The following is a 26426-nucleotide window of genomic DNA, read 5'->3' as shown; positions in this document are numbered from 1 at the left end:
CCACTCTCAAGAGTATGTGAGTATCTGGTCTCCCTGGCTACCTTTCTGGAGAAGCAACATTTGAGGAAAAGGGACACATCACAGTGCTTGTTATAAATGAGAATCTCCTCTTTATTCCACATATAAAAGCTGGTTTCTGGAACTAGATAGGGAAAGAACTTTGGCATGGCTCTACCTCTGTGTGGGCCCTAGGGATAAAGGTCTAAATTCTGGTGACAAGGCCTTTCTCCAGGTGGGAATGAAAAGTCCTGCCCCTTCAGTCCCAGATTAGGGGGTAGGAGCAACGTTGTAGGGCAATTCCTTGGTGAGGTGTACATCAGCTTGCGGCAGGCTCTTCCAGGCAAGTTCTAAGATCCCATACTGGGCAATGCCCATAGGGAGCATGGTACGTACATTGTTCTTCCCTGGGAGGGGAACCACCTCCTGGAACTCCAGAGGACCTTTAGGGGTGTGAGAGCCACCACAGAACAGGTGGTAGAACAACCGCTCCCCAGGAACTAGCTCCGTGGCCTTTAGGGCCTCTTTGTAAATGATCTCTTGGGATTGGGGTGCCCCTCTCAATAGCAGTTCCTGTAGTAGCCTCTGGATTCGGGGGGACTTAAGCTGGTACAGGTCCATGAGACGGTAGAACTGTTCCATCCAAGCAGCACTGTCTTTCGCGTATCGCTCCTGCAACATCCGCAAAACATGGTACATTGCCACAAATGTCTCCCATAGAGGCACCTTGTCCTTTTTTTTAGAGATGGGCTGTGCCTTCTTTTCCAACTTGGGCAATTTGGCAGACCTGCCCTTATCCTTAAAAGCCCAGAAGTCCTTTTGAAACATCAGTGCTAGGGTTTGTTTTTCCACAGGGTCAAGGGCACCTGTGAAAATGTCTCTTGTTGGAGGATAATGGTGTTGCATCTCCATCTCCTTGCGAGCAGTGGATATCTGCTCTGCCCGCACACTCCTGTAAGGCTCTCCTAGAAGATGCCAATTTATAGCTTTCAGGTCTGGAATCATTTTGGTAGCTAATGGGGACTTTGGTGTGGTGACAGCCAAAGGTTTTAGCCAGCTTTCCTTTTCCTTTCCTTTTATAGGAGGGATCACTTTCAGGTATTTTGGACCCATGGGCTCCTTACTGGGTTTTGAGATACTTGTGCTTCGTGATTCCAAGTTCTGCTTGTGACGGTACACAATGGCTTCAAGTTTGGCCAGATGCATCCACTCTAAGTTTTCCTTTGCAGTGAGGTCTTTGAGAAGCTGGCACAATCTGTGGAAACTATCCCTGGAAAGCGGTTCTCCTGCCTCCATCTGTTCTAGGACATGGTGGATCCACTCTACATCTGAGAGGCTGATGTCTGCATATATTTCCTCAGCCAGGATTTTGGACACAGGTAATTGTACCTCAGTCTGTCCCTTCAGAGATGGATGACGCTGCAGAAGCCACTGCCACTTGGCCCCTAGTTGTTTGCCTTGGAGTTTATGAGCTTCCATGGTCTTCTTCAATATGTAGGATAAATATGGGGTCTTTAAGTCAGGCTCTTGGGACTCCAAAACTGTATCCAAAACTTGTAGAGGTATGGGCTTATATTTCTTCAACAGTTCTTCTTGTTTATCCATAAACCCTGTCCCTGGGAATACCCTGGACGTCTCAAGTACTGTGGCCTTATCTTCCCAGGATATTTGTTTAGTTGACCCTGGCACTGGTATCTTCTCTTCCCTCCCCAGAACTACTGAGATCAGTTGCTTGGGAGGGCTTTTGAGAACTTCAAGTTTTATAGCTCTGCCTTTGACCTTGGGGATTCTTTTCTCAGTAGAAGGGACTGCTTCTCTTCCTTTTAAGTCCTTTTTTCTTTCTCCTGGTAACTTAAATAGTTTTTCTTTTTTAAAGATCTCTTTCTTCTTGTCTACCTCTTCTTCCAATGAGCTTCTCTCCTCTTCCTCCCCCTCTTTCTCACTCAAACGCTCCATCTCTTCCTCACTCATGCTTTCCTCCTTCTCAAACACTTCCTCCTCCTGCACCTTCTTCTTCTTTTTCTTCTTCTTCTCCTTTCCTTCCTCTTCTTCCTCCTCTTCCATTTCCTCCTCTTCCTCCTCCTCCTCCTCTTCAGACAAACTCTCTCGCTCTATTTCATCTAATAAGCTTTCCATTTCTTCAGAAAAGCTCTCTTCACTTTTCACACTTTTCACCTCATCCTCTTGACTGAGAAACTCTTCCTGTTGCAAATCAACTCTCTTTAGCTTTTTTCTCTTTCTTGACCTTTGTTTAAGGAATGGCTTTGCCTCGTCTTCCTCTGTTATTTCATCCTCCTCTTCTTCCTGTATGACTTCTCTGTGTTGCCTGGCCAATCTGCTTTCTTCCTCAGTCATCTTTTTCTCTTTCTTTATCAGTCTTCTCATTTCCTTGGCCAGTTCTCTCTGCCTCTTAGCCAGTTTCTTCTCATCTGTGGCAATTTCTGGTTGTTCCTCAGAAAAATCCCACTCCTTGGCATCAAGTTCATTCTGTACCTTGTTCAATTCCTTTTCCTTAGTAATGAAAGACCTCTTTAACTTTGTCATCTCTATTTCTTCCTGGGTTAGTTTCCTTTCTTTTTTGATAAGGCCTTGAAGTATCTTTAAGATTTTGCTGCTTACTTTTAATGGTTCCTTGGAAATGCCCTTGCTTTCTTTAGCCATCTTCCTTATTAATTTGGCTAGCTTCCTTTCTTCCTGGGCACATACTCTCCCTCCTCTAGTAAACTCCAGTTCTCCTTTGGTAATGTCTGTTTGCTCTGTGGCCAGTATCCTATCTTCATAGACCAGTATCTTTTCCTCTAGTGACAATTTCCTCTTAATTAGTTCTAGTTCATCCTTAATTGGTCTTCCCTGTCTTGAAGTTTCTTGAGTCTCTTTTTTAAAGAGAGTTGCCTTTCCCTCAGCCAGTCTCACCTTCTCCCAGGCCAATTTCTTTATTTCCATGCCCAATGCCTTTCCTTCCTTAGTAATAGACCAGTCACCTCTGAGCTGTTTCAGTGCTTGGAATATCACCCTCTTTTCCATAGCTAATTTCATTTTGTCCTGGGCTATTTGGTGCTGTTCCTCAGCCAGCCTTTCCTCTAATTGGGTCAGTTTTTCCTCTATAGCAGCCAATTTCTCCTTCTTCTGGAAAAGTTTCTCCTTTTCCTCCATCAGCTTCTTCTCTATCTGAACCAGTCTCTTCTTGTACATGTCCAGTTTCTCCTTTTCTTGGTCTGATTTCTTTCTCTTCTCAGTGAGGCTTTCTTTGAGCTGGATTAAGTTTTCTTTCCTCTGAGCCAGTTTCACCTTCTCCTGAGCCAGAGTCTTCTGCCTCCAGGCTAGTATCTCCTTGGTTTTGAGGAGTTCTTCCTTGCTCTGGACCAATTTATTCCTTTCCTGGGCCAGTTTTTGCTTATTCTTTATCAATTGTTCCCTTTTCTGGACAAGTCTTGCCTCCTCCCCAGGCAGTGTTTCCATGTCCTGGGTCAGTTTCTTCTCATCCTGGATCAGTAGCTCTTCTTCCTGGGCCAACTTTTGCTTGTTCTCCATCAGTTGCTCCCTTTTCTGGCCAAGTCTTTCCTCTTCTTCAGGAAATTTTACATTGTCCTGGGCCAGTTTCTTCTCTTCCTGGATCAGCAGCTCTTCTTCCTGGGCCAACTTTTGCTTATTCTCCATCAATTGCTCCCTTTTCTGGCCAAGTCTTTCCTTTTCCTCAGCCAGTTTTTCCTTGTCCTGGACCAGTTTCTCCTCTTTCTGGATCAGCAGTTCTTCTTCCTGGACCACTTCTTTCTCTTCCACATTCAGTTTCTCCTCTTGAGAGGCCAGTGTCATCTCCTCCTGATCCAGTCTCTCCTCTTCATTGACCAGTTCCTCCTCTTCCTGATTCAGTTCCTCCTCTTCCCATGCCAGGTCCTCCAATTCCTGGGCTAGTTCCTTTTCTTGCCATGCTACATCTTGCTCCTTCTGGGCCAGTTTTTCCAATTTCTGGACCAATATCTTTTTTACCTCAGCTAGCTTCCCTCCTTTCTTTGCTTTTTTCTCTTCTTCTTGAGCCAGTTTCTCCAATTTCATGGCCAGTTTCTTCCTTCGCTGGGCCAATTTCTCTGCTTCCTGGGTTAGCATCTCCTCTCTTTGGGCTAGTTTTTCCTCATTCTGGATAAACTTCCTCTCTACCTGGACCATTTTCCTGTCTTTCTGGGCCAGTTTCTCATAGTCTCTGGCCATGTTTCTCTCTTCCTGAGCCAGTTTTCTCTCTTCCTGTGCTAGCTTCTCTACTTCTTGTGCCAGCTTCCTCTCTTCTTGGGCTCGTTTTATTTCAACTTGGGCCTGTTTCCTCTCAACCTGTGCCTGTTTATATTCTTGATGGATCTGTCTCTGCTCTTCTGTCATCAGCTCTTCTTCTTCTGCTGCTGCTGCTGCTTCTTCTCCTTCCCACTCCTGAGACAATTCTTCCTCCAGGGTCACTTCCTCCTCATCCTCCAACAATTGCTCCCTGGCCCTGGCTGACATCTTTTCCCAGATCTGTGACCATTTATCCCATGTCTGCTTCTTCTTGTCCCTCTCCAGCTCTTCCTCATCTGGGAACAGCTTTTCTTCTTCCTCATGGAGCTTCTCCTCTTCCTGAAGACGCCTGCTTTCCCAGGCTTTCTTCCATTCATCCCAGGATATCCTCGTCTCACTGTTGGCCTGTTTCCACTGATCCCAGAGCTTCTTCCACTGCTGCCAAGACAGTTTTGTCTCTTCCTTAACTGGTCTTCCTTCTTGCTCAACCACTTTCTCCTCTAATTTGGCCTTTTCCCCCACTTCCTGACTCACGTCCGTCTCCTCTTCTTTGGTTTTTTTCCTCTCTTTTTTATCCACTTTTATTTCCTGCTGGACTGCTTTCCCCTCCTGCTTAGAAGGCTTCTTAGAGGGTTTCTTCTCTTCTTTCTTTGATATTCGTTTTCCCTTGGTTACGTCTGGTTCTAAAAAAACAACTTTCTTTTTCTTGCCTTTGTCTGGAATCACCTGGGTTTCCCACAAGTCCAGCACATCCCTTTCTTTCTTTCGCTCTTGCTCCTCTTTTGTCTCCTCTTCCTTGTCACTGATCACCATGTCCTCTCTAATTGCTCCTGCATGAGGAAAAACTGGTTTCTCCTCTGGCCAGGCTACATCCCAGTCAAGGTCCTCAAGCCGTTCCTTACTTTCTTTCTTCAACAGGGGGCAGATCTCCTGAAAGAGCTCCCAGCTGGGCCGTCGATCTGCCAGCACCGCCTGAGCCATGGTCACTAGCTCAGTGTTTAGAGCTTCTGACATTTTTGTCTGGGAACCAGATATCCTCAGGGTCACAAGACGACATAGATCGTCCCGCCATGATGAGCCATCTCCAGGGGTAGTCCTGTGGCCAGGAGCTCCAGAGGCACTCTGCCCTCTGACTTCCACCAGCTTCACAACTGATTCTCTCCTTATAGGATATGGAGGGTCCTCAACTGTAACTTCAGCGTCTATTGTCTTCCTCTTGCGCCTCTCTATGGGTTTCTGAAGTGTTGCTTTCCTGCCTCTTTTGTCATGTATCTTCCTCAGCATCTTCAATGCAACATGATCCTTTGAGGCATCTATCCCTGGAGGCTCTTGTTCGTCATCTTTTGAAATCTTTAGTGTACTGGAGGTTGAAGACCTACACTCCTCCCTCTCAGTTGGTGCAGCTTCACTCTGATCACCTTCACCCTCTAAGGGACCTGGCTCTGTGCCAGTCTCTTTCATCTTCTTGAGGCTCTGCAAAAATTTTCGGGCTATAGGGAGAATCAGGAGATGTAGATAAGGGAAGCTTGGGAGGCTTAAATGAAGCCCTTCCCAAAATCTGATATGAGCTAAGAGATAGCCATAACAGATGTAGCAACAGAGGGGGCTGAGGCCTTTTTTTTAAAAAAAAGGCATTCTCCTTGCTTTATTCCCAGTCCCTTCCCTCCTCCCTCCCCTGCCTCCCCGACCTCTGTCAAGTCTTACAGAGATAGGTTTTGGAGTCTCTCTGAATTTGGGTGGATTCTTCCTAGGAAGGTTCTTTTCTGTGAAAGGATCTTTCCACTTACCTCTGTTCCTATCTGATACCTCTTGACCCAAGTTAGCCTTAACTACCCTGCCTCTTGGGGACCCTGAGGCATTAACCAGATCACCCCATACATACTATGCTTTCTGCCGCCTACTCGGCCCCATCTTTGGCCTTTGCTGGGCTTGTAGGCAACTTCAGGTTCTTCAGGAGCTGTATCAAGTTGGTTGGAAAGGGCGGTAAGTTCAGAAGCCCCTGAGACATCTAAAGAAAAAGTAGGCTTTTCATCACCCAGTGATAAGATCAGGTTTTCATTCAATCGCTGCTCCACTTGGGTATGAAGGATTTGGAGATCTGTGGCCTGCATTCCCAGCAGATGGTCCAGGGTTTCTTCCCCAATCATTTCCTGCCTATGAAAGTCAAAGGAGAGGAAGGACCATGCTGAATCAGGGACAAGAGGGAGAATGAGAAGGAAAGAACAGCTATGGAACAGGCAGGGGACTTGACAACATGACCAACAGAGACAGAGTATGTAGAGGTAAAGAATGGCGAAGAAGAAAGAAAAAGTCTAGGAAGCCAAGATGGTAATGCATGGTGTGACCTGTATGGGGCCTTCAAGGGTAGGAGAAGAGGGTGAAAAAGGGGCACTTGAAGAGGTAGGGGACAAACAGGAATAGGAGAAGAAATGGAGAAAGGAGTGAGCAGTTAGGGGATCATCAGGATAGTATAGGAATGGAAAAAGACTATGAACAAGGAAAAAGGACAGAAAGAGCTAATGAACAGAGATGAAGAGACAGTGAAGGCAGAGAAGGGAAAAATGGGAAAGGGGAAGAAGAAAATCAGAAGCTAGTAAAGAACTGAGGAAGGCACAAAGAACTTACTGCATCTCCCGGAAAGTATCTTCGTTCTGGATCAAGTTTAAGAGTGAGGTCTTAGAGTGGATTCCAGTCTCAGCCATGAGGCTCAGGGCCTTATTCCTTACTCTTTCATCTTTGTCCATTAGTCTTTGGGCCAGAGGCACGGCAAAGAGATGTGTAATCATTCCTAGACACTTCAGCCCTTCCCAGGCTAGCTCTCGGATCAGTGGATTGGAATTGGTTGTATCATCCAACAGACGACGGGCTGTTTCAGCACGCAGGAGTGGAGGAACCTGGTAAGAGGCAAAGATTTGCCCTAGCGTACCAATACAGCACTGGTACTTCAGTGGAGAAGCATGGATCATAATATTGAGAATTGTCTCTATCAGGCTATTGATAGCTACTTCACTCATCTTTCTTCCCAGCCAACTGCAGTTTGCTGAGTCTGTAAGGACACTGTAAGTTATATCCTTTGACGCTCTTATTTCAAGGAAGTCTTCATCCTCCTTTTCACGTGCATATTCTCCTACATCACTTATAGCTCTTGCCCTACCGTGCCAGAAGAAGAATTGTTGAGACTTGTCCCGTTCCAGGTCCCGCATGGGTGAGTGCAGGTTGCACTGTAGGTATATTGGGCTGCCCTGTGGCCAAAGACGGGCACGAATCACTGAGTTAGGAATGTAGCAATCAGGAGCCAAGAGCCATTTCTGCCCATGGCCAAAGTAGTATTGCAGTATCTGGTAAGGGTTGAGTCCATCCCAGGTAGTCAGCTGTAGCTGGGGAGGAAGAACATAATGGGAATGCAGAGGTTTTTTCACCTGTGTCCAATCAGCTTCCTTATACAAGGAATCGTGTCTGAAGGAAGACAGTAACACAGGGCTCCCTTGCTCATCTTCTATGACGTGTGGCACATTATGATCAAAGGCGATGGCCCGATTATTGACAAGGTTCTCCAGACCCACTAATTGCTGTTGCCCTTGTCCAAAGTAGATATACTTGGGCACAAACATGGTCTCAAAGGAGAAGAAGAAGCTTGGTATGAAAGGCTTAGGAACTTCTAGCACTTCATCTGTCAAACCTATAAGGGAAAGGCGAGCCAGCAGGGCTGAGGGAAGCAGTTTTAAACAGGACACCAGATAAAGACTCTGGTTGAAAGTGACTAGCAGGTCACCCCGGTCATTTGCAAAGCAGAGTGGGCCAAAGTGCAATGATGAGTCCAGCATGGCTATGAGTCTACCATGGAAGTTCCAGATCCGGACAGAGCCATCACTGCCACCCGTGACAAAAAGACTCAAGGATAGGCAGACATCAAAAGATGTGATGGTACACTGGTGCAGAGGCAATGTGTCTATGAACGTTGAGCCTTCCTGTGACCCAGAGGACAGAAAGTCATGGAACTTCCAGAGACACAGGCAGTTAGTCTCCGTGATGGCACTCACAGACTTGGGCAAGAGTATCAAGTGTGTTAGCTTACAGCTGCTGAGAATGCTGGCAAGGGGCTGCAGCTGCACTCTCACCCCTTCAAGCACAGCTTCTGATAGGTGTACATAGTCATCCATTCCATAGGAACAGAGCAAAGAGTTTTCTCGGCAACCAGAAAGCCCTCCAGGCAGTGTAGAGAGTGCTAATACAGCCCCGAAGTGCGTGAGTTTCTCTATTTGGGCACAGCTGTGCTGGGAAAGCACTCTGATCACACCACTCTGGTGTCCAGAGAACATTAGTCCTTCTAGACCCCGACCCAGGTGGAAATGCCCATAAGCCAGGCATTGTACCAAGTCCTGAGAATCTGGTGAGGTGCATATAAGATACTTGGCTGGGCAAGGGCAGCGGGTTGTGTCAAATACCAGCACATCTGAGCTGCCTGTTGCTACAAAGAGCTCCTCTTTATCTGGGTCATAGGCCCAATCCACAGCCCGGTCCAGGATTGAGAAGGGCCAGGTGATAACCAGAAGATTCCCTGTTAGTGGGGACACAAAGCGCAACAAACCATCCTCAGTAGTGCACAGGATCCGGAACCAGTTATTGCCACAGCGGACCCGACGTATCTGCTTGGGAGCAGAGCCACAGACATTGAAGAGGTTATAGAAGCACGGCAGACTGCGCAAGGAGAAAGAATGGGTAGTCTGGCAGAAGAAAGTAGTGCTATCAATAAACTGGAGTTGATACAGTTCCTCGCCAAGTTCTAGCTGCCGCAGCAGACTCCCTGAAGTCAGGTTCCACTCCTTGATTAAGCCTTCTTGGCCAGCTGTTAGCAGGGTGTGGGCTTCCGGCCGGCTGCGGATACATATCACCGATGAGAAATGGGCCTTGAAACTGTGGAGTGCGTGCCCCTGATTGAGGCTCCACACTTGGATTTCCCCAGTCCTGTTTCCAGCATAGAGAAAGCCCTGCTCAAAACAGGTGAAGCAGCAGGTGATTGAGGAGCCACTGGTGGTGGAAGGGAACCTCTTCACCTCTGCCAGCCGGCCGTGGCCCTGGCGCTCAAGGACCCTCACCACAGTCTCACATAGGGCTACAAGGGAGCCATTGGGGCCGTTCAACATGATGTTGTGGACAAGCTCATCACCAGGCATGGAAACCATGTGGGCTATTTGGAGACCCTTGCCACTCTGCTCCATGATCCAGGTGACCACTGCCCCCAGGATTCCCGACAGAAGCATCTTCATTTCTGGGTCATAGCAGAGGCAGCTGATGTTAAAGCGGCAGGGCACTATACCTAGGGGTTTGAATGACTGAAAGTGGTCCCCAAAGAGCCGCAGGAGCAGGTCACCACAGTAGACCACGAGGATATGAAAGGAACCTGTGTGAACCATGGACTGGATGGGCGGCAGTCGTTCAGTCATGGAGAATGTTCTCTTCTGCACCATGTCCTCAGTTTTGCTCTTCATCCATACCACAGCCTAGAAGAGAAAAAGATGGGAACTGCCTAGAAAAGATAGTGGAAGAAGAAAGGGCAGAATACTCAGCTATTTTTCTCTTGCTAAGGAGAAACTGGAAGACTCTAGAGTGATTTTACCCCCTGGTTTTGGGAGTTGGAAATATTGTAGAAGAAGGAAACCTAGGACTCTTTCCCTAACCTTGGCCTACTTTAGGAGAACCATAAAATCTGTTCAACACAGAGACTGTAATTGGAGAAAGGATGAACGGGAAATCCTGGATCCAGGTCACTTTCATTCAAGGGGTGTATCTTTCTGGGTTAATCTAGGGTCAGAACTTACATGGGCATGGCCCCTGTAGAATGGGCTAAGAAGAAAGGCTGGGTAGTTTTACCTGTATTTCTTTTGTGCTTGTTGTCACCCACGGGAGGGAAGCAAAGAAGTGGGCATCACTGAAGTAATAGCATATAAGTGGCATATTTTGAGGATGGCGAGACTCTTTGAACAGGATCTGGGACCGGTCACTCAACACAACTACATCAATCTTTGGGTCATCTAAAGTTTGCTGGGGAGAGGCATGGCATAAACTAAGAGACCAGGACACATATACACTAAATATATTCTCATGCAAGTCACAATTAAAGCAGTTCTCAAAGTTACGCCTCAGCCCCAAGAATCACTCCTGTGGCTCCCACACAAGGACAATTTATCACCTGTGGGACACTATACTTCACAAGCATGTAACAAAACCCCCAACACAAAAGCGAACCAAACCGCTATAGGGCCTGTATGGGCAAACTTTATGGTGTGAGCACAGGAGAAAACTGATGTTCTTCCCAACATGTCCTCTAACATTCTCCCTCCTGTCTAAAAGGTACATATGTCATAAAAGACACATTTAACAGATTACAAAGGCAAGTGCACTGCCATATGCCCACATGTAAAGTAACACAGTATCCCAAAAGTCAGCACAGCTTTATTAAAGCCTAAAACTGCACTAAGTAAGACTTTTAGGACACCCTATCTGGCCTTGAAGTTTGACAGAGGAAGATTTTTTTATGTGTATATATATATATATATATATATATATATACACACACACACACACATACACAAATACATATACACACACTTAATATATATATATAGACACACACACTATATGTGTGTGTGTGTGTGTGTGTGTGTGTGTGTGTGTGTATTATCCCACTGTGATAGAGCATGTGCTATGAAACATGCACCTGGGATCCTTTTACACAGAGCCAGCCATAGCAAAACTGAGGTTGGCAGATGTTCTCTCTGGTGCCTTCTCCATTCTCTTTTAGAAAAATCTCTCTTCCCAGAGGGTTGGTTCTTCTGAAATGCTTCAAAGTGTTAACCTCTCACCATCAAAATGTCCTTGCAAGAGGTCTCTAGACTCATTTGGAAGTTGATGGCCCACTTTCTACTAAGGGGACAGTTGTCTTTATCATCTACCCTGCCTGCTTCCTGCATAGTGGATCTATGCTCCCCTGAAGTGCTCATAAATCTTAAGATAGATAGAGGCCAGTAACATGTTTATGTTCTACATATACATTACCTTGCTTTTATGTATCATGTCATTTATAAGGTATTTAAAATCCTTCCACACGGGAATGAGTCTGGGGGAAGTCATCACCTTGATTATCCCCTGGTCCTCCTCAGGACCACTGTTTAAAAACCTGTAGGAATACAAAAGAGGCCAGCTTAGCCACTGATACTTTTTGAGGAGCTAGAAATCAGAAGGCAAGGTCCATGAACTCATGTTTATTGGACACTTTTTGAATGTCAGGAACTATGCATAAGATACCCTCTCATTTAATCCTTACTGCAGCCCAGTGAGGTAGGTATTACCTCATTTGAGAAAACTGAGGCTTGGAGAGGGTAAATAAAGGAGTTGGAAGTTGAATCTTAGCATTGGCTATCATCCAATAGGATATTATGGGGGAGGGAAGCAGAGAAATCTAAGAGGGGCTGGAAAGGAATACTGTCACAGGCAAATAATTGTTCCTTGCTGGTGATGGGCTGTCAAGGGATCTTTTTGCAAGAACTAGTAGTTCCCAAAGTGTGGACCCTGGACCTCCTGTACCGGGATTCCTGGGGGAGAGGTACATCTTAAAATGCAGATCCTTAGGTACTGAAGCAGAACCATGGTGGTGGGCCCCTGAGCGCTTCCCTTGTAACAAGCTCCCTAGGTGATTCTGTGGACCTTGAAGTCTGACTACTGAAACAGGAAATCGAGATAAAGGGTGCCCAGGACAAAGAGTCAGCTCCGTGTAGCCCAGCTGGAGAAAGGATCCAGCCATTGGGCCTTGCAGGCTTTCCCAGGCTTGTGGAATCAAGTAGCTCTCTTGAATGTGATACATCTGCTATTCATCCTCCTCCTCCCCATTCCCTTCTCTTTGGCCTTCATGAGGACAAACCTCTACTTTTCTTAGTTGGATGGTGAATAAATCCTACTTTTAACAAGTTCCCTCTGTCAGGGGGTCTGTCATTACTGATCTGACGATGCGCTTGTTTTCCTCATTTGTAAAATGAAAATGCCAGATCCTTGCAACTTCACAGGATTGTTGCAAGGATAGACTAAGATAATTCCTGTGAATACTTTTTAAAGTATACTCTAAAGCAACAAACAATTATGACTGCTGTTTTTAGGCTGGTTTGGTTCTCAGAGAAGTACTAGTTTTTTCCTTCCAACCTATACTTTGTACTTTTCAGTTGCTCTGGAAACATTACAGCTAAATTTAATAGTCTGGCCAGCAGAGGGCAGTGGAAGCCATCCTTGCGCCTGCCAGATGAAGGATGGACTTTCAGTTTAAAGTGGTCCCCAAACTGCGATCCTCAGGACAGCAGCATCAGCATCACCTGGGAACTTGTTAGAAATGCAAATTATCAGGCCCCACCCTAGACCTACTAAATCAGAAACTCCGAGAGTAGGGCCCCAAAATCTGAGTTTTAACAAGTTCTCCAGCTGGTCTTAAAGTCTGAGAAACACTGGTTTGGAGAGCTGTTGGAGTTCCAGATCATTTGGCCTGGGCCTCCTGAGGCAAGGTCAGCAGAACCCACCCTCTGGCACGGCTAAGACTAGGCCCTGTGTTGCCACAGAGACTTGATGGCTGGATCTGCGGGGGGAAGCAACAGGTAAAACTTATCATCATCTCATGTGTAGGGTGGTTTAGTGCCCACAAAAAAAAGCTTTCACAGGGACTTCCCTGGCGGTCCAGTGGTTAAGACTCTGCGCTTCCACTGTAGGGGGCGCGGGTTGGATCTGTGGTCAGGGAACTAAGATCCCGCATGCCTCACGGTGCGGCCAAAAAAAAAAAAAAAAAAGCTTTCACATCAATCACTTCATTAGTTCTTGAAAGAATTCTGAGAGGCAGATACCACCGTCTCCATTGTACATATAAGGAATGTGAATTCAGAGAGGAAGAGGGATGTGTTCAAAGCTACACAGGGCAGCTTCAAGACTAAGATCCAACTCACAGTTCAAGATTCTTCTATCATTTGAGAGAAGTAAAAGGTTCTCCCAGCTAATGCTAAGTGAGCTCTCTTCCCCACAAACCCACTAATGGGAACTGGGGACTGGCTTTCAGACATTAGCATCCCCTATGTCTTTCCACTCTCCCCAAGGCTGCATGCTGCCCTCCTGCCATATCTTTTTCCATTCTATTCTCCTGTAACCCTGCACTTGCTGCTCTTTTGGACCACCTTTCAGGAGCCACTGTGATCAGCTGAAATGGATCGGTGGATGGCCCTACGGGCCAGGGCCCCACAGCTCAGATTTACCCAACCAGCTCCTTCTTGGGGGCCCAGAGCTGCTGAGAGAGTAGTCATTTGTAGTCAACAAATTTGCAGTCATTGACATCAGTTTCCATTTTTCCTAATTATCTCCTCTGGGTCCAACTTCTCTTGACCAGCCTATAAAAAGCAAGCGGTTGGAACCCTTTGGGGGCATATTCTTTGGAGGTTAAGTGAGAAGGAAGGCCTTCAACCCCCATACCTATGTTTGTTGTTGTTGTTGCCACTCTCTCCCATCCCATATACCAGTTTCCTTAGAGGAAACCTCTCCTAAAATGCCCCACATTTGATTCCCTAATCCCCTTACCTGTCCTTAAAAGCAAGTCCAGAGAGAGCGCCAGATGCCTTAATCCCAATGGTCTTGACTTTTTAATATCTTGATAACCCAAAGATGATCTAAAGGGAGAATTCAAGTCCTGCAGCCAACTGAGAGGAGTCAGAATTTGGGGGCTGAGATATGGTATCTGACTAGCTGACTATAGAGACAAACCAGGTCTATGATTGGGCATTGATGCTGGTGCCACATCCTTTTTCTTAGTTGCAGTCCATTCCAAGGTACTGTGTCGGTGGTGGTGGGATGGAAAGCCAGCATCCCATGAGCCCTGCCTTTGTAATACAGAGAATTGGCTCTAGGGGGTACTGCACTCCATGACACTATTGGGCCCCTGTTGAAGAAGGAAAAGAACAAAGTATTGTGAGTACATATAACAAGGAGACCTGACCACCCAAAAGAAGAGTGATGTGTGCTCCACACTTTGAGGTAAAGCCCAGCACGGATCCTACAGCCTTGCAGGTGGCTCTCACGTTTGGGGACAAGGATGCAGAAAGCCCAGCTGGCATCAGTTGACTGTAAAGTCAGAGGGACTGTAAAGCCCGAGGGCAATCTTGGCTTACTCTGTTTTTTTGAATTACTGTTAAGGAGCCCAAGTCTGTCCCCAGGCCTGGGACTGCTACTCTGGCCTTATAAGTGAGTTCACAGCTAGGGCTGGGACTGGAATGCACTTAACTTTACAGAAAGAAACAATTTTCCAGGACACACATATATTACCAGGGTGGGCTAGTTTCTATTGAGTGAAGAATTATCCAGCATGGGAGTAGTGATAGCATCCAGAACTGACTAAGGTTGTAAAGTGGTTGCCAGGCATTTTACATACATTGTTTCATTTAATTCTTATACAATGATTCTATGACTTAGCTATCATCCTCCATTAATGAAACAACTTTTAAAAATGGACATGGTAAAAATACTCAAAACATACCAAGGAACATATACTGAAGAGAAAGTCACCTGTCCTGTTCCCCTTCAGAAAGGTAACCCTGGTTGTGTCTTTCTTCAGGTGTTCTGTACACACACAAGCATGTATGTAAAAAATATTATTTTTCTTACACAAATGGTAGTATGCTATATACACTTTTCTCACTTAATAATCTTAAAGATTAACTCATATTAAAACATACAGCTCTGTCTCATTTTTCAACAGCTGTCAGCTGCAGTGTATTCCACTGCGTGGCTGAACTACCATTTATTTATTTAAACTTCTATTAATGGAAATTGGGCAGTTTCCAACCTTTTGCTATAACCCATGCCACAAATGAATATCTTTGTTAATGCCTCAGAGTTTTAATTAACTTAAATTTTAAAACTGAAGCAATGTACATCTTTTATTCATTAAGCATAACTTATTTTAGGTATACTGGCTTAAATAAATTATTAAAATTAATTTCACCTGTTTCTTTTTAATGTAAATTTTAAAATTGCATATTTGGCTTGCATTATATTTCTATTAGATAGTACTGCTTTAAATTATCACCGTCTGGTGGTGGTGTGGATTTCACTCCTTGAGAGTAGGAACCCAATTTATCTTGATTTCTCCCGTGTCCTCATTATCACCCAACCTGGCATGAAGTAGGTGCTTAATACATTTTTGTTGAATGAATGAGCAAATGAATGACCCTCTGCCCTCTCTCAGGAAGAAGAAATATATGCTTCCCAGCTCAAGTCTTACTGAGCATCTTCTTGGAAGGAAGATGAGGTGCGAAGGGTATTGACTGGGTTTTCTTGACCAGAGAACCTTGCAATTCTAGCCAGTTCCCTCGGTAACCCCTAGTGGAGTAGGAGTGGCAACATTCATTTTTTTGAAAAAAAGAGTCGGATCCTTGATCATGCCAGCAGGTGGACTAAATTTGAACAAAATTTTCCAGGCCATAAGTACTCAACAAACACTGGTTACCCTAAGAATGTGCTATAAACGAATGAATGGTAGGTAACCGGGCCTCCAGGGCAACCCCCTGGGTGATGGTCATGAGACTCCCGTCGAAGGCAGAGTTCCGGAGCCGCCTACTACGGGGAGAGGCGACCAGACACGAATCCCAACACATTCGGTCGTCCCAGCTCTCCGCGCCGGAGGGAAGAAGGGCGTGTCCGCCTCTTCAAGACCGGGGCCGCGCCTGTTACCTGCGACGACTGCATTCCCGACTAGGGAGGGCACGGCGTGTGTGGCGGCTCTCAGAAGCTACGTGAAGGATCAGACCTAGAATAGGAGGGCCTGACGAGCGACCTTGGGGATGCTGCGAGAAGACTCTGCCAACAGGACGGTTAGCTCCCCAGCCCCGCGCCCGGTGGACGGACCGAGGCGAGGGGAGTGAGCGCGCGTGCGCACTGGCGCGCGCCCGGCAGGAAAAAGCCCAGCGCGAGGCCCCGCGCGCGCGCGCGCGCGCGTTCGAAAGGAAAAAAAAAAAGTCCTCCCCGTGGGGGCCCGCGGCAATTTAGGCCGGAGTTGGCCGGCGAGCGCGCGTGCGCGAGCGCGCATAGACGCCCTTCTCCACGGCTCCCCTCGGTTGGGGGTCTAGCGCGCTGCTCCGCTGTTCCCGCCTCTCCCGAGGCTCGCGCCCTCGGTGTAAGTATCTCGCGCGCGCTTTGCGGAGAGGGAGGAAGAGGGTCCACTGAAGGAAGGGAGGAGGCGGACAGGGCTTGGAAAAAGGGAAAAACCGCCCTCGCCGAGCGAGGAGCGCGGTCAACGGGCTGGAGTCTGCAGAAGACACGCCTCTATCCCTCACGCCCCTCGGGGCTGCGGAAGTACTCTGGAGACTCCAGAGGCACTGAGGCGACAGGTGGACTACAATTCCCAGAAGGCAGCGCGGCCCCGCGCCTACAGCTCCCGGCAGCACCTGGGCACCAGGCCTTTTTCAGCTTGCTGCCGCCTAGGGCGAAACTACAGTTCCCAGGAGGCGTCGCGCGAAGCGGCTTGGAAGTGGGCAGCCTGGAAGTCACTCGGGCCACAGGAGCTGGCGGCGTCTCCAGCAAGCGGCGCGGATCTGGATACCGTGGTCGTGGGGCCCGCTGCGCGGGCAGCTGGGACGCCCAGGTTTGTGGCTCCGGGTGCAGGGTCGGCCTCGCGCAAGGGTGGTGGGGAATCGGTGTCCCCTCGGACCCCGAGGGTCAGCGCGGGCGGGCGACTGGGCGGACGGCCGGGTGTGGGGACCGGTTGTTGGGGGCGGCGGCGGCGGCGGCGGCGGCGGGACTCTAGCCCTCTGGACCTGGCCGGTCTCTTGCCCGCATGCTTCAACTTTCCAGACGAGCTACCTGGCGCTGTTGCCGAAGAGCGTGGCATGGGAGTCGGGTAGCAGTGAGTTCGGGTCCTGGCTCTGCCACTCTGGAGGTGCGATATAGGGAAACCGCGCCGAACCTCAGTTTCCCCTTTCAGTCTAACCGGGGAAGAATAGTGTCTTTTGTTGGGAATTCTGTTGAAATGTTGAGATCTGGTGAATAAAGCATTTGGCACATAGAAGGCACTTATTACGTGTTTGCATTATTGTTAGCTCCCGAGAAATGGTGTGAAGGTATTATCCACCGAATGTGGTAAGTTGAGGGTGAGCCGAGTCCATAGTTAGCCTTCAATGCAGGGTGACTGCTGTTAACTGAAATTATTTTGTTAAGAGCTTTGGTTTGGGAGGCAGAACCAAGTTCAACCATTAGGTTCTACCATTTACTAGCTGTGTGACCTTGAGCGACAGACTTCACTGCTCTGTGCCTTCGTTTCTCTGTCTATAAAATGGGATTTTAATAGCAGCCACCTTGTAGAGTCGTTTTGAGGATGCAGTGAGAATACCATTTGTGAAGTGCTTAGAGCAGCAGCTGGCACATAGTCAGCATTTAATAAATGGTACCATTTATTCAGCGTTTTCCCAGTTTCTCAGAGACCCCCCTAAGGGTGGGGCTCTGGCTGTAGTGTTGGTCTTCCAGTGGGCCAGACTCAAAACTGGTCTGGTTGACTTCTCCTGCAGCCTCAGGTTCCATCTATGTAAAATGGGGTAACAATATCAGCCTCAGAGGGTTGTAAGGATTTGCTGAGATTGTATTCCTAGTCCAGAGCCATCTCTCACTAAGTAGCAGCTCTTATATATTATAATTGTTCTTCTTCAATGTTCTCCATCTGGCCCAGAGACTGCCTGACTATGGTGGGATGTGACATGACAGCTCTGAGCTACCCCACATGTTCCCTCCCAGCCTCAATGTCCCATCTGTGAAATGGTAGTGATAGGACATTTGTGCTAGGGTTGTTTTGATGATCCTAGGAGACAATTCATATTTAGTGTTCAGCACAGGGCCAGGTGCATAGTAAGCACTTAACAAACATGTCTTCTTTTTCTTGATAGGTCTTTGCTGCTTATGTTTGTATTTACAGGGCAGAGCAGGGACAAGGTTAATGTCTCCCCCCTGCCCCCACCGCCCCAATTTTTATTCACCAGAGGTTAAATTGTGGAACATACTGCAGTATAAGGGCCTGAGAAGAAATGGTACTGACTTGCTCTCAGCAGCCCCCTGCTCAGCTCTCACACACTCCTCCCCGCAAGCCAACACATTCACTCTAGGGCTTTATGTACTGTACCACTGCTGCCAGCACTTGACTCTGTCTCAAAGCCCTGTTAGCACCCTCAGCTCCAGTTCCAGATGTGGAGCCTGTGCTCCTTGATGTCCTCTGGTGACTGTTCCCTTGGGTACCATGAACTCAAAATGTTCAACCTAAACTCCTTTTTCCTCTCAGACCCAGTAGTCACCATCTTGGCAAATGGGCCAAGCCAGAAACTTGGGAGTTGCTCTTCTCCCCCAGGCTTCCCGGGTCTAATTGATTGGCAAGAAGGATGGAGCTGTCTTATTTCATAGCAACCATTTCATTGGCCCTTCTTGATCTCCCATCTTGTGGGCACTGAAATTCTCCCTTGGCCACTGAATATGGACTTTTCCAACAACGTTGAGTTGTTTCTTTCAAGTCACCAAGGATTGATGTATGTGAAACATTGTATTCATAGGGTGCCGAGAAGGCACTATGGACTTGGCCAGATTGCAATGGCCACAAGTCGGGAGTAAAGCCCTGGCTTTCAGGGGGCCCATTTCTACAGTTTTAGCCTGGCAAAGCTCGGCTGAGTTGCTAAATTTCTTTCTGAAAAGTTATACCGTGTCAGCGGCTTAGAATATCCTCTGTGGGAAGGGCCATTCTGGGCATTTTGGGAGGTAGCATACATACCAGGGAAGAGGCTGGGCAGGGAAATTCATTAGCTCTCCGTTTAGGGTGAGTCTGTTGTCAGATCTTTCATTGTAATTTCACTTGGAGATGGGAACCGGTGGTCTCAAATTTGTGCTGACCACTAAATTTGCCTAAGTGCTTTTTTATTATTTATTTATTTATTAAGTTAATTAATTAATCATTTATGGCCGCACCACAGGGCTTGCCAGGATCATAGTTCCCCAACCAGGGATCGAACCAGGGCCTGGACAGTGAAAGCACCGAGTCCTAACCTGGACTGCCAGGGAATTCCCCCTAAGTGCTTTTTTAAATCTGAGGAAATAAAGCAATGGCTTAAAAAAATCTTGGTCTTAATTGTTAGTGACAACAGCATGTGGGTTTTTTAGCAGTCTGTGTGGAATGGTCAGAGTTAAACATGAGCCTGTTTTTCAGACATTGCAGTTGTTAGGCGGTAAATCAAAAATGGAATTTAGAACGTGCAGTGATTGGTGCCTTTTTTTCCCTGTAAAAGGTATTTTGCGGTTATATTTCAAACTTCGGTGTAAAAAAATGACACAGGTTATGATAACAGCTTAACCTTGTTATGTGTTTAATTCCCCAAATCTAAATTAAATGTATGTTTTAATAAAAGAATTGAACAGTCATTTCCTCTAAAGTAAAGGGTTTGTTTTTAGCTGTTAGAATCAGATGCTATTGGACCAGTTTGTGCATTTGTGCTTTCTTTAAGACTGACACTGCTGTTTCTTAGAACTGCTCTGGTCATGGCTTTAATTTGTGTGTGTGTGTGTGTGAATTGGTTGAATTTGGCTTTTCAAAAGTTATGCTGAGATATACATGCTCATAGTAACATGTCAATACAGAGATACGTAAAGAAGACGATAGGTGCCACCCTCCACTCCAAAATCCCATCCCCCGAAGACAACCATTTATTCAGACAGTGAGTATTTACTGAGTATCCAGTGTCAGGTTTTGGAGATGTCTGAGAGAACAAAGTAGATTCTCTGCCCTTGGAAATTCGGGTAGATGCTCTCACTTACCTCTTTCTATACTTATATGGATGTATGTATGCAAATATTGACTGTTTTCTTCCTTCTCCCTCACCACTCCCCAAAAAAGGAGGGATCAAGACACACATATTTGTAACTTGATTTTTAAAATATTTGATAGGGCCTATCTCTTCAAGTCATTACATATCTGAATCATTCTTTTTCTTTTTTAAATATTATTTATTTATTTGGCTGCACCGGGTCTTAGTTGCAGCATGCGGGATCTTTAGTTGCGGCGTGCGGAATCTTTTAGTTGCGACATGAGAACTCTTAGTTGCAGCATGTGGGATCTAGTTCCCCAACCAGGGATCGAACCCGGGCCCCCTACATTGGGAGTGTGGCGTCTAAGCCACTGGACCGCCAGGGAAGTCCCTGACTCATTCTTTTTAACAGCTAGACACGCATTCTTCAGTGTGGACAGACCATGCTCCACACCACCGTCTCCCTATTGCTGGACATTTAAGTTCTTTCTGGGATTTCTTTTACATTCACAAACACACATCCAGTAAGCATTCTGGTACATAGTCAGTGTAGTGTAGTGGCTAAAAGCATAAACTCTGGATAGTGAACAAGACAGACAAGATCCTTGCTCTCCTAGGGTTTACATTCTAGCTGAGGGGACACACAATAAACAAGGAAACTTCCGGTGGTTTTAATTTCAGATGGAGGAAATAACAGGGTGGGGGGTATGGAGAGAGGGGTTGGGGCAGACTGGCGGTGGGGAAGGGATTTTTTTTTTAATGAAGTATGCTTTCCTCTTCAAATTTTTTTAATGTTTATATTTTATTTACTTATTTTTATGGCTGCATCCGGTCTTCGTTGCAGCACGCGGGCTCTTCGTTGCGGCACACAGACTCCCTAGTTGAGGCACGTGAGCTCAGTAGTTGCAGTGCGCGGGCTTAGTTGCCCCACAGCATGTGGGATCTTAGTTCCCCGACCAGGGATCGAACCCGAGACCCCTGCATTGGAAGGCAGATCCTTTACCACTGGACCACCAGGGAAGTCCCAGGGATGGTTACTTTAGCTTGTGTGGCCCGGGAAGGCCTCCCAGGCCTTTCTGAAGGGGAGTCACGTGAGAAGAGGCACCAGCTGTGCCAGGAGCTGGGTGGAAAGACCATTTCCAGGCAGAGGGAACAGCAAGTGCAAAGGCTCAGATGTGAGAATGAGTTTGCTACAAAAACAGTATCGTGGCTGGAGAAGAGTGAACTCCCATTGTTTGAGTTCACACTACTTTAATTTTTGTAAAATAATAATGATGATGATAATAGCAGCTAACATTTCCTAGTACTTTACTCTGTACTTGGTGTTCTTCTAAGCATTTCACACTTTTCCTCAGTTAATCCTCACAAGAGTCCGGGATAGATAACTCACTTTACAGACGAGGAAGCTGACTCCAGGGTCCAGGCTCTTCCCCATATGCCAAACTCCTCTTCCCAGGCCCTCCTTAGCAGGCTGAGGCAAGTTTAAGAAGTGGATGCAGCATTTCCCTTCCATGTCGTTTGACATGCAAAGCACTGTGGACTATATTTAGTACCTCATTCATGTGGCAGCAGGAGTGGTCTGGGGATGTGGCATCGTTTCCACTGACAGTGAGACACGATGGGGTCAGTTTCTGTTGGGATGTTTAATTGGTTGTTTCAAAACTGAAGGCCCTTGAGCAGAGCCTGTCCTCAAATAAAACAAGGTTGACTGCGTGGCTGCCACACCAGGCGCAAGTTAGCAAGAAATGAGGTGTGGTGTCGAAGGAGCATGAACAAGGCGGTGTCCCATTTGGGTGAGCTTTGCAAGAGGACTTGGGCCAGCCAGGGAAAGAGTGTTTCTAAGCACCAGACCAGCCTTATGGACTGTTAAAGTATTAAAATACAGTCCAGTAATTAAGGTGGTGATGCCTGGCCCTGCAGGGGCTCTGGGACCCTGTTCCAGCCACCATGACTATGTCCATTTTGATTTGGTGTAGCTTTGACCTTAAGGGCTGTGCAGTATTTTGAATGAAGGGCAGGCCTGGTTAGATGTGAGGATGGCAGTGGTTGCTTTTAAGACCAGGAAAAGTATGGAGAGCATCTTTCATCCAGCCATCTGTGAAACATTTTTTTCTACCCAGCCTATGTGCCGGGCACCATGCTAGACACTGACGGTATGAAGTCAAATAAGAAGACTCTGGTTCTCAAGGGTCTGCACCAGTACTGTCCATTAGAAATATAATGCGAGCCACCAATGTGAGCCATATACATAATTTAAGATTTTATGGGGAATCACATTTAAAAGAGTAAAAAGAAACAGGAAATTGATTTTAATACTATATTTTATTTAATCCAAAATAGTATCATTTTGGACTTCCCTGGTGGTCCAGTGGTTAAGACTGTGCTTCCAGTGCAGAGGTCATGGGTTCGATACCTGGTCAGGGAACTAAGATCGGTGTGGCGTGGCCAAAAAAACAAAAAAAACCCATCATTTCAACACGTAGTCAGTATAAAAATTATTGAGATACTTTACATTCTTTTTTTTTCACATTAAGTCTTCAAAATACAATGTGTATTTTACACCTTCAGCATCTCCATTTGTACTGGCCACATCTCAAGTGCTCAGTAGCCACAGGTATTGGACAGTGTGGACCTAGGGTATGAGACTCATACCCTAGGTGATAGGTCAAAGATGCCATCCCTGTTTTATCTTGGTGAATAAGGGCAGATGAATGATGAAAAGCATATTTATCATAGGCAGGGGTCGCTAAACTCACAGCTGTCATCATCAAAGGCACCTTCTGGGCCTGGCAGTGTGCTTGGCGTGTGTGACCTGTGTTGTGAGGTGGCAGGGACTCTAATCATCCCCGCTCTACAGATGAAGAAGCTGAGGTCTGGCAACGAGAGGCCACTTGTTCACGGTTAGGAAGTGATGGAGGCAGAATTTGAACTCAGGTGCGTACTCTTAAATCTCTTCATCTCTGTTGTATATGTTGTGTTCGTGTTTGTTTGAGGGTTTGAGGGATGGGGTCTGAGCTTTGAGCCACAAAAACCATAGGAAGGACTCATCACACAAAATGCATTCCCAGAGCTTGTCAGCGTCGATCCTCGAGTTTTATATTGGTGCTGGAGTGCTGGTTTAGACCTGAGTGACTGGCTGATCCCCTCCTTACGATGAGCTCGAGGTTTCCTGGGAACAGGTCTTTGCTTCCCAGGAAGGAGAAGGGTCTTTGGGCACTGAGGACGGTGGGCAGGGTGAGTGAAGGAAACGAGAAAAGGACGCAGCCTACTGAAAGCCCATTCTGAGCAAGCAGCTTATTTGGGTGTGAAGCCTCTCTTCTCTTTTGTCTGCCTCCTGTGGGAGCTGTGTGGCCTTTTCCTGTGAGCTCAGCGATAGCAGAGTTTACCCAGTGTGTGAATCTTGCCCTTGCTGTGATCCAGAGGCATTGCTGGGTTGGGGGATAGCAGGAAGGGGACTCTTTCATCTATGGGAGTCATTGTTCTAGACCTTTAATTACTCTCTTGGTTCAGGGCTCCCCATCTCAGGAGCAAGGAGTGCTTGTTTCTCCTACTCAGACAAGGCAGGTGCTGGAGATTCTGAGTCTGTTCATGTCCTCAGGTGGTTGACCTCGTGCCAGCCCCTGGCACTCAGACACCAATTCTGAGTTTTTATTTATTTATTTATTTTTATATTATTTTGGCTGCGCTGGGTCTTTGTCGTGGTGTGCAGGCTCTTCGCTATGGTGCATGGGTTCCAGGTGGTAATTCATGAGAGCTTTAACCTCGTAACCACCCTTATCTCCTAGTGCTGGACAGTGCCTGGCATGTAAAAGATGCTCACTGAGTGTCTGTTGGCTGAATTATTAATACGACCCAGCATTCATTGAGCTCTTACTGTGTACAAGGCACTGCTCCAAGTGCTTTTCATGTAATAGCTCACTTAATCCTCAAAACTACTCCATGGTGTAGGTACTCTTATTATTCACATTTCCTACGTAAAGAAACTCAGATCTTCAGAAGTGCAAATCACAAAGCTGGTGAGTGTGAAAGTCAGGATTCAAATCCAAGCCAAGTCCAGGCTCTTAAACGCTCATTCTGCGGTCTCTCCGTGGACGACAGACAACCGAATGGGGTGGTCAAGCAAGACCACACTGACTAGTTGCAGCCTCTCTATTCCACGTGTGGTCTCTGATCTCCTGGTCCAGGTAGCCCCGCAGCAAGTCTCAGGCCCCTTTGGGCCTGGAGGCTTGACCATCACTCTGGTTGTGGGGTTTTTCTGTGATTTTGGAACCTGCACTTCCCCTTTCTTTATTCTTTTATTTTTAATTTTTTTTTGGCCGTGTTGTGTGACATGTGGGGTCTTAGTTCCCTGACCAGGGATTGAACCTGCACCCCGCTGCCTTGGAAGCGCAGAGTCTTAACCCCTGGACTACCAGGGAAGTCACCCTTTTAAATAACAAAAACGCACTGGATATTTGACATTATTAAGGAATTCTTGTTAATTTTTTAGGTGTGATAATGATACTGTGGTTCTGCTTAAGAAAAAGTCCTTATCTTTAAGACTTATATTCTTTTTTTTATAAGTTTACTTATTTTATTTTTGGCTGTGTTGCGTCTTTGTTGTGGCGCACGGGCTTCTCATTGCGGTGGCTTCTCTTGTGGAGCACGAGCTCTAGGTGCACGGGCTTTGGTAGTTGTGGCACACAGGCTCAGTAGTTGTGGCTCGCGGGCTCTAGAGTGCAGGCTCAGTAGTTGTGGTGCACAGGCTTAGTTGCTCTGCAGCATGTGGGATCTTCCCAGACCAGGGCTCGAGCCCGTGTCCCCTGCATTGGCAGGCGGATTCTTAACCACTTCGCCACCAGGGAAACCAAGACTTATATTCTGAAATACCTATGAACTGTTAAAGACATCTGAGATTTGCTTCAAAATAATATGGATGGATGGGCAGGGAGATGGAGGGGGTTTATTATACTCTTCTTTTCACCTTTGTGTGCTTGAAACATCTCACCATGAAAAGTTAGAAGCAAGTATAACAAATTTCACTCAGCGTTTGTGTGTTTCAAGCTCGAGTGTAGTATGGAGGAATTCCCTGCCTCTGCCCAGTTCACTTATATAATAAAAAGGAATTTTGTTTTTTCTTTTCATCATACGAGTCAATACTTGGCTCAGAGCTTTGGAAACCCCTTTGGTAAAGCAGCATCTGGCCACAGCGAGGGCATCAGTGAGCCTGCAGAGGCCACACGCTTCCCCAGCTGCTCTGAGCACTGACCACGAGGGTGCTCGTTCTCTGAGTCAGTTTGCAGAAGTCCCTCTTCCCTGAGATCTGGTTCCCTCCAGCACCTGACCGTGGGGCGCCTCCCACATTTTTTCCAAAGACGTGTTCCAGCAGGAGGCCTCAGATCCTCCTCCCATTCTCCCCTCAGGACAGCCGTGCACAGATCCTTCCTCTGATGTGTCTTTGTCAGGGCCCCACATGGAACCAGAATCCAGCATTTGGTTTGCCTCCAGCCCTGCAGCGGGAGGCAGGGAAAGTGCCCCCTTTCAGTTCTGACTTTTGACTTTTGACAAAGCTGCAAGATGCAGCATGTGCGGGTGCTGCGGACCTGATGATATTTCTCATCAAGACAGCAGATAAAACTCCTTGACAACAAACGTTCACTCTGCCCCACTTCACATCAAGCAGAGACTCCTGTTGCATTTGTTCTTTTGGGGTCTCTAACTGAACAGCAAGTCAGTGCAGGGCAGAAACCCTTGTGTGAAAGTGGCAGGAAAAGAGGGCACCCTTATTTGGGGGTTTCTGCTCGAGGTTTGCTTGCTAGATGGGTAGCAATGGTTGATGTGAACAGGAGCTCGGCACTGATCCTGCCCGAGGCTGGCGGCATTTGTTCTGATGCTTAGCTCTTTATACCACGGCGGGGAGGAAGGCAGGCGGAGTCCTGCAGCCCCTCCGGCTCCCTCAAGCATCTGCCTCCAGCACCTTCATCAGTTCTGCCTTTACTTTTCCTTCACAGGCTCTGAGGTGCGTCCAGCATGGAGAGAACATTAGTATCACTGTCACCAGTTTAGGCAGCTTGCTTTTTCCGGGTTTCCCAGTATAGACCTGGCACATGTTGGATCTGAGGGTGGCAAACCCCAAACACTGACACCAATTCTGAGTTTTTATTTATTTATTTATTTTTATATTATTTTGGCTGCGCTGGGTCTTTGTCGTGGTGTGCAGGCTCTTCGCTATGGTGCATGGGCTCTAGAGCGCCGGGCTCAGTAGTTGCGGCGCGTGGGCTTAGTTGCCCCGTGGCTTGTGGGATCTTAGTTCCCCGACCAGGGATCGAACCCGTGTCCCCT

At 47.0% G+C, this 26426-nt stretch overlaps 2 protein-coding genes across 2 annotated transcripts in view; one reads left to right on the top strand and one right to left on the bottom strand.

Annotated features, from left to right (window-relative positions):
* Nucleotides 1-267: 267 nt before the first annotated feature.
* WDR87 (WD repeat domain 87) lies at nucleotides 268-11391 on the bottom strand. Its single transcript, XM_060000656.1, has 7 exons — nucleotides 11317-11391; nucleotides 10132-10302; nucleotides 6886-9761; nucleotides 6143-6414; nucleotides 3844-5750; nucleotides 3512-3753; nucleotides 268-3427 (listed from the first exon to the last, which is right to left on the bottom strand). Exons 1-7 carry the CDS (start codon nucleotides 11389-11391, stop codon nucleotides 268-270), a joined length of 8703 nt encoding a protein of 2900 aa, XP_059856639.1.
* Nucleotides 11392-16480: 5089 nt separating this feature from the next.
* Nucleotides 16481-26426, top strand: part of SIPA1L3 (signal induced proliferation associated 1 like 3) — a 236744-nt gene continuing 226798 nt past the window's right edge. The window contains exon 1 of the mRNA XM_069540227.1: nucleotides 16481-16918. The gene's annotated coding sequence lies outside the window, so the exon portion shown is untranslated. The remainder of the gene's footprint in view (nucleotides 16919-26426) is intronic.

Source organism: Delphinus delphis, chromosome 20 (genome assembly GCF_949987515.2).
Source record: "Delphinus delphis chromosome 20, mDelDel1.2, whole genome shotgun sequence".
NCBI classification, from domain to species: domain Eukaryota; kingdom Metazoa; phylum Chordata; class Mammalia; order Artiodactyla; family Delphinidae; genus Delphinus; species Delphinus delphis.
This window is presented reverse-complemented; position numbering and strand designations above follow the sequence as displayed.